The following is a 13,953-nucleotide window of genomic DNA, read 5'->3' on the forward strand; positions in this document are numbered from 1 at the left end:
AGATGATGTGCTGCCGGTTGATGAGATCGAGAGGATCAGAGAGCAGATTACTGTTGAGAACGTGTTAGAGGAAGGGGAGATTGTTGATGACTCCGTGGAACACGAGATTCCGGAGGTTGAGAGACCAGAGTTGGGTGATGAGAACGTGGAGGAAGATGCTGAGTGGGAGGAACAATCGAAATGGAAGGAGGGTTGTGCCCACTGGTTTGTAAATACGAAGAAGCCGGCGGTCCCTAAGATGTTCAGAAAAAGTTACAATATTAAGGGATACGCGGAAGCCAAGAAAGGTATTATTTGCTGGTTATACGACGAGCAGCTGCGGCTCTTTGTGATCAAGAGATACGATGGCATTCAGTACTTCCAGAGAAAGTTGAGATCTCTAAACACACTGCCAGAATGTGAAGTAAAAGATTTAGCCAGATTGGGATTGATAAACAGAAGTGAAGACAACATGGCTAGAATCATCGCGAAGATCGTATGGAAAGAGTGCGTTAAAGAGAAAAAGTTTGAGCTACTGAAACCACAAAAGGGGAAACTTGTCGAAGACAAGGATAGAGGTCTGAGAGTTGATGGAAAACCTTGGATGGTCATGAAATATAAACCGATCCGGTGCCTTAAAGAAGTACCGATGAAGCTCATGCCCAAGGACGTGCTCAAAGATCTAAAATGGTGGTTCGTGGATTGTGAGACAGCTGAGGCGCTAATGGAAGATGAGGATGAACAAGAAGTACTTAGGGTTTACGACCCGATGCATCTTGTTAATCTATCGCAGGCTGATCTGAAGGTGCTCAACGAGAAGAAGATCTTCTACATTCCTGCTTGGAAGGATCAAGCTAGGAAATATCAACGGTGGTGTCGGTATGTGTAAGAGAAGGGGCGCACGCGTAGAGATGCAAGATTACAAGACTCAAGATTTGAAGATCAAGATATGAAGCTACTGCCAAGGGGGAATTTGTTGGTACATGTGTGTCAGTAGTTCATAGTCTAGCATTTGTAATCGAGTCTGTAATATAATTATGTTTTGATTATGTTTATATTTGTAACACGCGAAGTTGTCAACAAGTTCGCTCTGGCGAACTTGTTGAATCAGCGAAGTTATTGACAACTTCTCCTATGGCGAAGTTGTCGTGGTTATATACTGTTTCAGCCGAAACAGTTAGGGAGTGCTAGGGTTTTCGTTTCAGCTGTTCACTTCGTGTGTTACGTGTCATTGTCTGTAATAGTGATCTCGGGTCACGTGTTCGTTATCAATATAACGTGTTTGGTTTATTGCTTGTTTGTTCGATCTCTACATACTCTACACTCGTACCTACCTACGCAGGGATTCCGCACCTGCGTTGTTAGCGACATCCCGTGTACGATCCGCGTTCGGAACCTACAAAATTAGTTGTAAATTTTCGTTATAACAATGTGGTTGATACCAGAGGTGTCTGTTATATTCCCGTATTACGCTTCCGCAGTTACCTAGTCGGGGTGTGACAGAAGTTCGTATCAGAGCCATTGGTTATAAAGAATTAGGATTTCCCTTAGGATACCCTAATATAACCGTAGGCTCGATTAGCTATGTGAATAAATAATATGTAATAATATATACTGATAATTCTTGGGATGAACTCAAATGGGCAAGTGGGTTATTGTGGTCCGGAACGTAATAACGGACTTGCTTGTACGAGGGAATTCGAGAAGAAATCGCTGAACAATCTAATAGGTAAAAATATATAATTAAATAAATGAATATTTATATAAATGATTATCTGTACTAATGTGTATGAATACATGTATGTATTTTATTATGATTGATATTATTGAATAATATTATTCTTATTACTAACCCTTGTGTAGAATTATGTCGAGAGATATAGACCGTCTATCTATTGCAGTACCAGTACTACATGAGGAAGAGGAGGACCCAAAAGAGGAACCGGAGGAGGAAGCGAGCGGGAGCTTAGGGGACGCTGTGGTCCCACACGAGGTACCTACTGACCAGCCCTACTTATCGGGCTATCGTTGTGACACATGTCCCCCTAGTGAATCCCCTAGGAATGACTTAGGAGCAGGAGCTACTAGTGCCTATCGTTCCCCAGTGAGATCCCCTACACCACCTATACACCTTGCTTCACCGTCCACTCTTACACATAGGATTCGCCAGACCGCTCGCATTACTGTACACCCACCTGAGCGCCCCTATCCCCACCCCGTTCGACTTATCATAGGGGAGAGACTTCACGACACTACTACAAAACCACCTTTAATGACCCGCAACACGTGTCATAAAATGGTACTCATGACACACAAATGCGTGTAGTGGAAGCCCATGTCATAAACTGAAGATGGCATGCTTCAGCGTGTCATGTTTAATGACACACATTAATGACATGCATTTGTGACATGCTTTTATGACATGCATTTGTGACACACTTTTATGACATGCAAATATTACACACGTTTATGACATGCATTTACGACACCTACACATAACCAACGCTTATGCGTGTCATTGTACACATTTTTTTTAAATATATTTTATTATTTGCATAATTACTAATCTATATATTAATGACACAATTATAGAGAAACTACTCGTTTAATTTCTTAATTAAACATCCTACGTCAAAATATTACAAATATACCCAAGTTACAAAAATATTGTTTAATAATCAATACAATATATATCACAACCGGAAAACAAACTGTGTCGCATAACTCGACCATTCTTTTCGAACTTCATCAAAATCCGCCTCCTTGTATTCTTCTTTGTCTCCCCCAACCTAAGAAGAAAATTAAAAAAAGAAAACATTACAACAATTGATCGGGTCATAACAAACCAATATAAGCATAAGTAAGCATGTAAATCACACTTACATTATTATTGACGAGAATTTCAAGTCCTTCACGAACTATCTCCTTCATGAAGTTTAAGATATAATAACCACACTCGATACTTCCCGGCTGCTTTGGGCACTACAAATTTACAAACAGTAACGTAATTAAGACATAATTATGTTTCTAGTGATTCATTGAAGCCTTAATAAAGAAAACATAGTTAACTTTTGAGTCTTCAGTGGACATTTATTTTGGGACGATTTTGATGAAGTTATTACTTTTTCGGTATATTTATAAAAGTTTCATCTAGGTCTGCACTTTTAGTATATTTGTTAGTGCTGAAAGCTGGATATTTGATGTTTCATAATGGGCCATTTGTTAGGTCTAGGCACTTTCAAATTCTTAAAAGTATTAATTCACTTAAATTATGTAGATTAAGTTTTTTCCTTAAAATCTTACACAGTCAACATGGCAGCATATATTGGTAATAGTATGTGTTGCCATGAGTAATCTGATACACACATTCAACAGTCAACAAGGGCGATCATAACAAAACTGTCTGTAGAAAGGTAATTTCAATAAGAAATTAAATACTCACCCTACTGTTTGATCCGGTTTTTACAGCGTACAATGCCATTGCTCTACATATAAATTATGAATTATGTCAAAGCATTTAATATATAATGCTTCAATAAGTTGCAATACTTACGCATCAATAATTTGCCTCAGCTGCGGATTGACATCGATGGGCCTTAAGGAATCCAGATAATAGGAAGTAGTAGTTTTCATGTCTAATACAGCTAACACCCAGTGTTTTCTACAAAAGCCGAAAACCAAATAAAGTGAAACTATTTAGTCCTAGTTTCTTTACGAACAGTTATTCAAGTGAAAAATTCAAACCCGGGATTGTAGGGCACCATGACGATGTCATTTTTGTTTCTTTTAGTTAAGCAATCTGCAATTATTTTACTTGATTCATCAATATGTATGGATCTCATTTTACGATCATCTGTCATGGTTGCAGTCACGGTGACAAAACATATTCCATGATCTTGAATAGGTCCATTCTTGATTCGCTCGTACAAGAACCTATTATCATACAAGAATTAAATTGATTACATAAATTGAGTTTCACAAACAATTATTTATAATTATATATTTTTCACTTACATCATATATGAAGTAACAACAGAACCACTTAGCCAATCTAGTGTAAAAACCGCTTCGAAATCTTCCATACTAAGGTACGTGAAACTCTCGTACCCGAAAAAATCATCCTCGCACTAAACTTTTATAAAATCAACCTTTGAAACTTGTCCATCGGCAATCAGTGCAGCCATCGTCAATACAACACTCTTTTCAATTCTCACCCTTGTATTTCGTTGTGCTCTCATCCTCTTTTTTAGAATCGCCTCTTTATCTTTGTTTCTCTCATTTCCTTTGTCTTTCGATTTTTCAATTTCCTCACTAGGCTGTAGGTTCCCAGCCGGATCTACACGAGATATCGCATACTACGTAGGTGCGGAATCTCTACGTAAGACGTTACGAGTATAGAAAACAATACGAGCTAACACACGATACGATAACCAAACACACGTTGTATTCCAACCGTAAACACGTGATACAATGACCACTAAATACAAAACTCTCTGACTCGAATACGAATAAACTCCGATTGTATTCCCTTCTAATAAGCCGTATACAAATGGCTTATATAGACACGACAACTTCGCCTGGCATGTTCAGGCGAAGTTGTCCCTAACTTCGCTTGTCTAACAAGTTCGCCCATATAAGCGAACTTGTTAGTAACTTCGCTTACATACAAAACTCAAATCTAACTAACACGATTACAGACACTCGACACTGAACTACTGACATCATGCACCAACAGACTCCCCCTTGGCAGTAGCTTCATCTCTTTAGCTTCAAACACGTGTCTTGTAATCTTCAATCTTCTATCTTCAAGCATGCACTTCTTCTCGAACACAAACCGAGACAACTCTTTGATATTTCCTAGCTTCATCTTTCCAAGCAGGAATATAAAATATCTTCTTGTCATTCAACACCTGCAAATCAGCTTGCGATAAGTTTACCAAGTGCATCGGATCGTACACTCTAAGCAGCTCTTGTTCATCTTCGTCTTCCATCACTGCCTCAGCTGTCTCACAATCTACAAACCACCACTTCAGGTCTTTAAGCACATCCTTGGGCATTAGCTTCATCGGTACTTCTTTCAAACACCGGATCGGGTTATACTTCATAATCATCCAAGGCTTTCCATCAGCTCTCAAACCTCTATCCTTGTCTTCAACAAGTTTTCCCTTTTGTGGCTTCAACAGCTCAAATTTCTTCTCTTATATACTCTCTTTCCACACAATTTTCCCAATGACTCTAGCCATATTATCGTCACTTCTGTTTATCAATCCCAATCTGGCTAAGTCTTTCACTTCACATTCTGGCAGTGTATTCAACGATCTTAACATCCTTCTAAAGTACTGAACTGTAACATCCCGAAATTTCAAAGGTAATATTAATTACATTACTTATTAATAGATGGGAAGTTTACTCGGGTTATCAGGGAATAAATAAAAGAATAGGAGTTGGTATGGGTCGGGCTAATGTCGGGTAATGGAAGTGGGTTATGGACTTGGGTTAATTGAGATAGGTTAAATGAGAATGGGATTTCAGGGATATAAATACCCCCAAAATCCCAAAATATCTCATTTTCTCACCAAACTCCCTAACACACACTCCTTACACCCTCAAAACACACACATTCTAACCGATCAAGATTCGGAGCCGAGACCCGAGGTTTTGTTGATAGATCTGCGTTGGTAAGGTAAGAACATATCCAACAAAGCTAATATTACTGAAAATGGTTAGGATTGGATGGGTTAAACCGGACCCGAACCCAAACTGCCCAAATCGGACCTCTAAAACGTCGATTTTAGGCCGATTTGATGGTTAGGGTTTGTAGGCGCCGATCATACGATTCCGTGGGTACCAAAATCGAGTTATTTGGCTAAGAAACGAAGGAGTTATGGGCAAACAGATCTGCAGCGCGACAACTTCGCCTTCATCTGGGCAACTTCGCCTTCAAGCGATGAACTTCGCCTGCAAGCTAAGTTCGCCTGATGAACTTCGCCTGCAAGCCAAGTTCGCCTGATAAGTTCGCCTGAAGCCAAGTTCGCCTGATGGCAACTTCGCCTAAATGGTAACTTCGCCTAAAAGCCAAGTTCGCCTAAGGTTTAACTTCGCCTGAAGCCAAGTTCGCCTAAGGTTTAACTTCGCCTGAAGCCAAGTTCGCCTGAGGTTTAACTTCGCCTAAAAGCCAAGTTCGCCTGAGGTTTAACTTCGCCTGAAGCCAAGTTCGCCTAAGGTTTAACTTCGCCTGAAGCCAAGTTCGCCTAAGGTTTAACTTCGCCTGAAGCCAAGTTCGCCTAAGGTTTAACTTCGCCTGAAGCTAAGTTCGCCCGAAGGGTTAACTTCGCCTAAAGCCAAGTTTGATTAGAAAATAAATTATAAAGCGATAAGTTAAAGTAAGCTAATACTAGGCCACCAGATTAGGTCAGGCGAGTATTGATACGTGTAGCTTGTACAGTTAGCCGAGCTCAGTTAAAGAAGGGATTTACAGCTCTCAGAAAAAGAAGCAGTATTCAGGTGAGTTTCTAGCCCCATTCCTTGTTATGTTTTCGGGGCTGTGTGCATACTCGATGTGTTGTTAATACATTTATCCTAAGTGATAAGTGTATGTCATATGTGAAATGTGTGATAGATATGAATGACTGTTTGTCGGTACGCGAACGATCTTCGGATATTGCGCGTACTGTCAGGTTAAAAATAAAGGTACGAATATTATATATCGTAGATGTATGAATGTTCAAATGAATACTTGTCGGGGCGTGAACGATCTTCGGATATTGCACGTAACGACAAGGGGTATGGTTGTTAATGAATGAGGTAAAGAATGCCTAGAGTGTTCTTATGTTATAATGTAAGTATGTGTGTATAGGTACACGAATGGTATGTGATATGTGTGATATGTATGAATGATTGCTTGATGGTACGTGAACGATCTTCGGATATTGTACGTACTGTCAGGTTGTAACGTTATAAATATGGTAAGTATGATATGTATGTTTATGTATATGAACGTAATAAAGTTAATAAAAGAAGGAAATGACGGTTGTATGGTTGTATAGTCACGAAAAGGGTACCGAGCCCTAATAATACTCGAGGTAGGATGTATGGTTGTATGGTAATGAAGAGGGAATCGAACCCTACTAATATTCGAAAACCAAGGGACCAGACCCTTATAATATCTGTGATGTTAGGGACCAGACCCTTATAATATCTGTGATGTTAGGGACCAGACCCTTATAATATCTGTGATGTTAGGGACCAGACCCTTATAATATCTGTGATGTTAGGGACCAGACCCTTATAATATCTGTGATGATAGGGACCAGACCCTTATAATATCTGTGATGTTAGGGACCAGACCCTTATAATATCTGTGATGATAGGGACCAGACCCTTATAATATCTGTGATGTTAGGGAATCGAACCCTTCTAATATTCGAAAACTAGGGACCAGACCCTTATAATATCTGTGAGGTTATAGGGCGAAAGGCTCTTTAAAACGTATGATTATGAATGTAAAGAAAGTATGTAAGTAAGAAAGAAAGTATGTAAGTAAGAAAGAAAGTATGTAAGTAAGAATGATGGTATGAGTACTTATGTGTGTATGAAAGAAAGTTATGAGGTTAAGTACGTATGTATGTAAGAAGGTATTGCATGATATTGTATGATTAACTAGAACTCACTCAGCGTAGCTGACTTTTAGTATGCACGCAGGTGAGCTGATTATAGAGTTAGCATGAGGATGACACACGGCATGGATTGAACGGCTGGCATCTGAAGAGAGAAGTAAAGATGTTTTAAATATAAAGTTTTGTGTTATGGTATCAAAGAAAAGATTTAATGTTTGGTAACAAATGATTGATGTTTTATATTCCGCGAAAAGTTTTAATAAACTCTGATTTGAAGAACTGTGTTTATGAGTAAATCCGACGCTAAAGTAGGGTCACCGGGTTCGGGGCCTTACAAGTTGGTATCAGAGCATAAGTTCGAGAGATTTAAGCATCCTACATGCTTAGACTCGAACAGAAAATGGGATTTAAGTAAGAAAGGAAAGAAGATGCCAGTTCAAGAATGCCATGTGTCGCTCAAGCAAGATCAGTAAAGGTAAAGTGTATGATTAAATGATATATGTTAATGAGAAAGAAAGGATATGTGAACGATAGGGATAGGAATAATTGATTGTTTGATTTGACTAACTGCTTAAGTAGAACCAGCACAAATAGACTCATAAAGGGAAGTGTATAGGACACGGAAAGCAATGTGATCAGCTAGTCACAGCTGGCCACTGTTATTACCTGTTAGCCTTGCTATCCTTGTACTAGATAGTTCCTTGAGCGATGATGTTTGTGTTTTCCCTTAGAATACTAATGGCTGGAGCAAAAAGGTTTGTTGGTAAGGGAGGTCACACTGGACGTCCTCTTGGAATACGCGTTGTCCGAGAACCTTCTGAAGAACTAGTTACTACCACGAAAAAGGATAAAAGTGAAACTTTGCAAGGACCAAGCAGCAATGAAGGGTATCAGCTGGATCCTGTTACTCAATTTGCCATTTCTTACGCTGTGGCTGCTGCAGAGAAGAAATTTCGTACTGACAAGTCTGCCGAAAACCATGCAAGGGCCACTGAGAAGGCAGGAGGAGACGGAAAGAAGGGTGATGATTATAAGGGAGGAGCGAAAGGAACCAAAGGATCTGTAGATGTCGTGGAGGTATGCGGGGAAGAAGATACTAAAGGTCGCGGGAAGGGAAACATGCAAAGTGTGCGGGAAGATGCACCTAGGAGAATGCAAGGCTGGTCCAAATCAGTGCTACCGATGTGGGAAGAAGGGACACATAACTCGTGATTGCACCGAGAACCAGAAAATGTTATAAGTGTGGTAAGTCGAGTCACTTAGCTAGGGATTGTGGGGGAGCAAGAACGGTGGGGGAAAAGAAGAAAAAGAACCCAACTCCAGAACCAGAGGAAGCCGATGAGGTGGATCCACGCAAAAAGAAGGCAAGGCAAGAGGGGTTCACTGCTTGTGAAAAATGTGGGAAGAGACACCCCGGAGAGTGCAGAAAGGGATTAGGTGTTTGCTACAAGGTGTGGAAGAGCAGGACATTCCTCTGGGGAATGTGATGATTACCATAGGTGTCACAACTGTGGAGGACGTGGGCACCTAGCAAGGGATTGCAAGAAGCCAAAGGAAGGACATGAAGGAGAAAAGAAGGAGAAGAAAATGGGCTACCTCTGCTAAGCGGTCTGGCGAGATGGTGACAACAACTGATGAGAGGAAGGCCAAGGTTGGGGAACAAGGATGCGTGTAAGACATGTGGGCGAGTGCACCAGGGAGAATGTAAGACTGGGACAGACAGGTGCTATCGGTGTGGAAAGAGTGGGCATTATTCTCGAGAATGCCCTGATCGTCCAAAGTGCTTCAATTGCGGAAAAGCTGACCACATGGCTAGGGATTGCAAGGAATCAGGGGCGGTAGGTGCGAAAGGATGAAGACTTTGGGAAACTGCAGAGAGGAACACCTGATGAAGGAATAATTGCTCATGCAATGGTTTATTTAAATTACTTTTGCTTAAGAACTTGTTTTTGTGTTAAGGTTTAAAACTTATGTTTATCTGTGGCGTGTAATTATTTTGAGTTTGGTTAAGAATGATTATTATGTTATGGTGAAATGTTGTTTTAGACAATAGTGTTAAAAGTACTAATCGAAACCCTTAGAAGGATGAGATGAGTCTTGGTGCATCGAGGGTCTCATGGACAAGCTACCTTAAATAGCTAAAACAACATGACCACCATTCGATGGCTGTAAAGTCGGAAGTAGGAAGGGTAACTCAGAAAGCGAAGGCAATTCTATAAAACGTGTATATGTAAGAAGTTTTCCTTTTATAGGGAATAAGTTAGGTTTCGGGGACGAAACCTCTTTAAGGAGGGAAGACTTGTAACATCCCGAAATTTCAAAGGTAATATTAATTACATTACTTATTAATAGATGGGAAGTTTACTCGGGTTATCAGGGAATAAATAAAAGAATAGGAGTTGGTATGGGTCGGGCTAATGTCGGGTAATGGAAGTGGGTTATGGACTTGGGTTAATTGAGATAGGTTAAATGAGAATGGGATTTCAGGGATATAAATACCCCCAAAATCCCAAAATATCTCATTTTTCTCACCAAACTCCCTAACACACACTCCTTACACCCTCAAAACACACACATTCTAACCGATCAAGATTCGGAGCCGAGACCCGAGGTTTTGTTGATAGATCTGCGTTGGTAAGGTAAGAACATATCCAACAAAGCTAATATTACTGAAAATGGTTAGGATTGGATGGGTTAAACCGGACCCGAACCCAAACTGCCCAAATCGGACCTCTAAAAACGTCGATTTTAGGCCGATTTGATGGTTAGGGTTTGTAGGCGCCGATCATACGATTCCGTGGGTACCAAAATCGAGTTATTTGGCTAAGAAACGAAGGAGTTATGGGCAAACAGATCTGCAGCGCGACAACTTCGCCTTCATCTGGGCAACTTCGCCTTCAAGCGATGAACTTCGCCTGCAAGCTAAGTTCGCCTGATGAACTTCGCCTGCAAGCCAAGTTCGCCTGATAAGTTCGCCTGAAGCCAAGTTCGCCTGATGGCAACTTCGCCTAAATGGTAACTTCGCCTAAAAGCCAAGTTCGCCTAAGGTTTAACTTCGCCTGAAGCCAAGTTCGCCTAAGGTTTAACTTCGCCTGAAGCCAAGTTCGCCTGAGGTTTAACTTCGCCTAAAAGCCAAGTTCGCCTGAGGTTTAACTTCGCCTGAAGCCAAGTTCGCCTAAGGTTTAACTTCGCCTGAAGCCAAGTTCGCCTAAGGTTTAACTTCGCCTGAAGCCAAGTTCGCCTAAGGTTTAACTTCGCCTGAAGCTAAGTTCGCCCGAAGGGTTAACTTCGCCTAAAGCCAAGTTTGATTAGAAAATAAATTATAAAGCGATAAGTTAAAGTAAGCTAATACTAGGCCACCAGATTAGGTCAGGCGAGTATTGATACGTGTAACTTGTACAGTTAGCCGAGCTCAGTTAAAGAAGGGATTTACAGCTCTCAGAAAAAGAAGCAGTATTCAGGTGAGTTTCTAGCCCCATTCCTTGTTATGTTTTCGGGGCTGTGTGCATACTCGATGTGTTGTTAATACATTTATCCTAAGTGATAAGTGTATGTCATATGTGAAATGTGTGATAGATATGAATGACTGTTTGTCGGTACGCGAACGATCTTCGGATATTGCGCGTACTGTCAGGTTAAAAATAAAGGTACGAATATTATATATCGTAGATGTATGAATGTTCAAATGAATACTTGTCGGGGCGTGAACGATCTTCGGATATTGCACGTAACGACAAGGGGTATGGTTGTTAATGAATGAGGTAAAGAATGCCTAGAGTGTTCTTATGTTATAATGTAAGTATGTGTGTATAGGTACACGAATGGTATGTGATATGTGTGATATGTATGAATGATTGCTTGATGGTACGTGAACGATCTTCGGATATTGTACGTACTGTCAGGTTGTAACGTTATAAATATGGTAAGTATGATATGTATGTTTATGTATATGAACGTAATAAAGTTAATAAAAGAAGGAAATGACGGTTGTATGGTTGTATAGTCACGAAAAGGGTACCGAGCCCTAATAATACTCGAGGTAGGATGTATGGTTGTATGGTAATGAAGAGGGAATCGAACCCTACTAATATTCGAAAACCAAGGGACCAGACCCTTATAATATCTGTGATGTTAGGGACCAGACCCTTATAATATCTGTGATGTTAGGGACCAGACCCTTATAATATCTGTGATGTTAGGGACCAGACCCTTATAATATCTGTGATGTTAGGGACCAGACCCTTATAATATCTGTGATGATAGGGACCAGACCCTTATAATATCTGTGATGTTAGGGACCAGACCCTTATAATATCTGTGATGATAGGGACCAGACCCTTATAATATCTGTGATGTTAGGGAATCGAACCCTTCTAATATTCGAAAACTAGGGGACCAGACCCTTATAATATCTGTGAGGTTATAGGGCGAAAGGCTCTTTAAAACGTATGATTATGAATGTAAAGAAAGTATGTAAGTAAGAAAGAAAGTATGTAAGTAAGAAAGAAAGTATGTAAGTAAGAATGATGGTATGAGTACTTATGTGTGTATGAAAGAAAGTTATGAGGTTAAGTACGTATGTATGTAAGAAGGTATTGCATGATATTGTATGATTAACTAGAACTCACTCAGCGTAGCTGACTTTTAGTATGCACGCAGGTGAGCTGATTATAGAGTTAGCATGAGGATGACACACGGCATGGATTGAACGGCTGGCATCTGAAGAGAGAAGTAAAGATGTTTTAAATATAAAGTTTTGTGTTATGGTATCAAAGAAAAGATTTAATGTTTGGTAACAAATGATTGATGTTTTATATTCCCGCGAAAAGTTTTAATAAACTCTGATTTGAAGAACTGTGTTTATGAGTAAATCCGACGCTAAAGTAGGGTCACCGGGTTCGGGGCCTTACATGAACACCGTCATACCTTTTAATCACGAAGAGCCTCAACTGCTTATCATATATCCAGCATATAATCCCTTTCTTCGCTTCAGCATAGCATTCAATGTTGTAAACTCTTCTTAAACATTGTAGGGGACCGCCGGTTTCTTCGTTTTGACGAACCACTGAGCATAGCCTTCCTTCCATCTAGGCTGATCTTCTCATTCAGACTCATCATTCCCAATCTGTTGACTCATATCTACGTTCTCAACTTGCGGTATCTCATGCTCCACATTCTCCTCTACTATCTCTCCCTCTTCTATCTTTGTATCAATCACAATCTCTTCACCAATCTTCTCTATCAGATCACTCGGTAGTACATCGTCATCATCAACCAAAACATCATCCATCTCCTCTACATCCACCACCACCACATCATCACCACCAGCTGCAGTTGTCGACTCCCCCCTGAGTTGTGGAAGTTCCAAGAGCTTGATAAGTTCTTGGCAACTCACCACCTGCATCTTTCGATGCATTGGGAATCATCGTCTCTATCATTCCGTCTCTTGGTCCCCAACTCGTCGCCTTTACAGCTCGTCTCCCCCCTGAGATGCCAAGAACTCCTTGAAAGCATCTATGATTTTTCCATGTTGTACCAGCAGGGACGACTGCATCTGATTCTCTGTAACTAGGCGCTGAATAGCCTGGGTCTGGATAAGATTAATCCTTGACTGCTCTGCCACGACCCGTTCCAGTGCTGCTATTCGTTCTGAGTCTGATAGGGTTGCATTGAAATCGAACCTCATATGCGATATATCTTGAGTGTACTGAGGAGGGATTTCCGATGTCACCGGGACCTCAGAAGTAGAAATAGACGTAACCGCAGGTGGTATCGTCACCGATAGCCCTGCAGTGGCCACAACAGTCGACTCTATAAATTGTGCCACGACCTCCGATGGAGTAACGGTCGGAGGCGGCAATGAAACGATCTCAGGAGTCGAAAGTTGGAAAGTAGTGGGTGGGAGGCCAAAAGTAGACGAGGTAGCCACCACGGGAATACCCGTAGCGCTTGGCCTTGTAACCTGTAGTGATGAGGGAACCATTGTCATACCGGATAGTGCTGGTGGAGTGAAACGTACCACCCTAGAGCTCTCACAGGCTTCTGATCCTGCACCTATTCGTTCCCTTCTTGACCTCCGGATCAACTGTTGTACCTCTTCCTCATAATCCGAATCGCTATCATCATCTGTTCTGTTTCTTTTTCCCATGTGGTCTTTCTCGATTTACCATAATCCTTCTTGCCTCTGCCACTTCATCATCAGAATCTGAGCCAGCCACCGTTGTAGCTGCCCTAGTAACATTCACAGTCGAAGCACGTTCAACTGGGACCTGTACGATTTCCTCTGGATCCACCTGATCCATATCAAAGAAGCCTTGACCACCAAATTCTGCATCAAGGTCCACGTTCTCCTCCGGTG

General features: G+C 40.9%; 1 protein-coding gene across 1 annotated transcript; it reads right to left on the bottom strand.

Annotated features, from left to right (window-relative positions):
* Positions 1-2,672: 2,672 nt before the first annotated feature.
* Positions 2,673-4,061, bottom strand: LOC143588865 (ubiquitin-like-specific protease ESD4). The gene is made up of 6 exons (XM_077069771.1): positions 3,994-4,061; positions 3,724-3,912; positions 3,533-3,640; positions 3,422-3,464; positions 2,863-2,961; positions 2,673-2,768 (listed from the first exon to the last, which is right to left on the bottom strand). The coding sequence occupies exons 1-6, from the start codon at positions 4,059-4,061 to the stop codon at positions 2,673-2,675; spliced, it is 603 nt and encodes a 200-aa protein (XP_076925886.1).
* Between the last annotated feature and the right edge of the window lie 9,892 nt (positions 4,062-13,953).

The sequence above is a fragment of the Bidens hawaiensis genome, unplaced genomic scaffold (genome assembly GCF_021521415.1).
Source record: "Bidens hawaiensis isolate Kalapana, Puna unplaced genomic scaffold, B.hawaiensis_p1.1 tig00036833_1, whole genome shotgun sequence".
NCBI lineage: Eukaryota > Viridiplantae > Streptophyta > Magnoliopsida > Asterales > Asteraceae > Bidens > Bidens hawaiensis.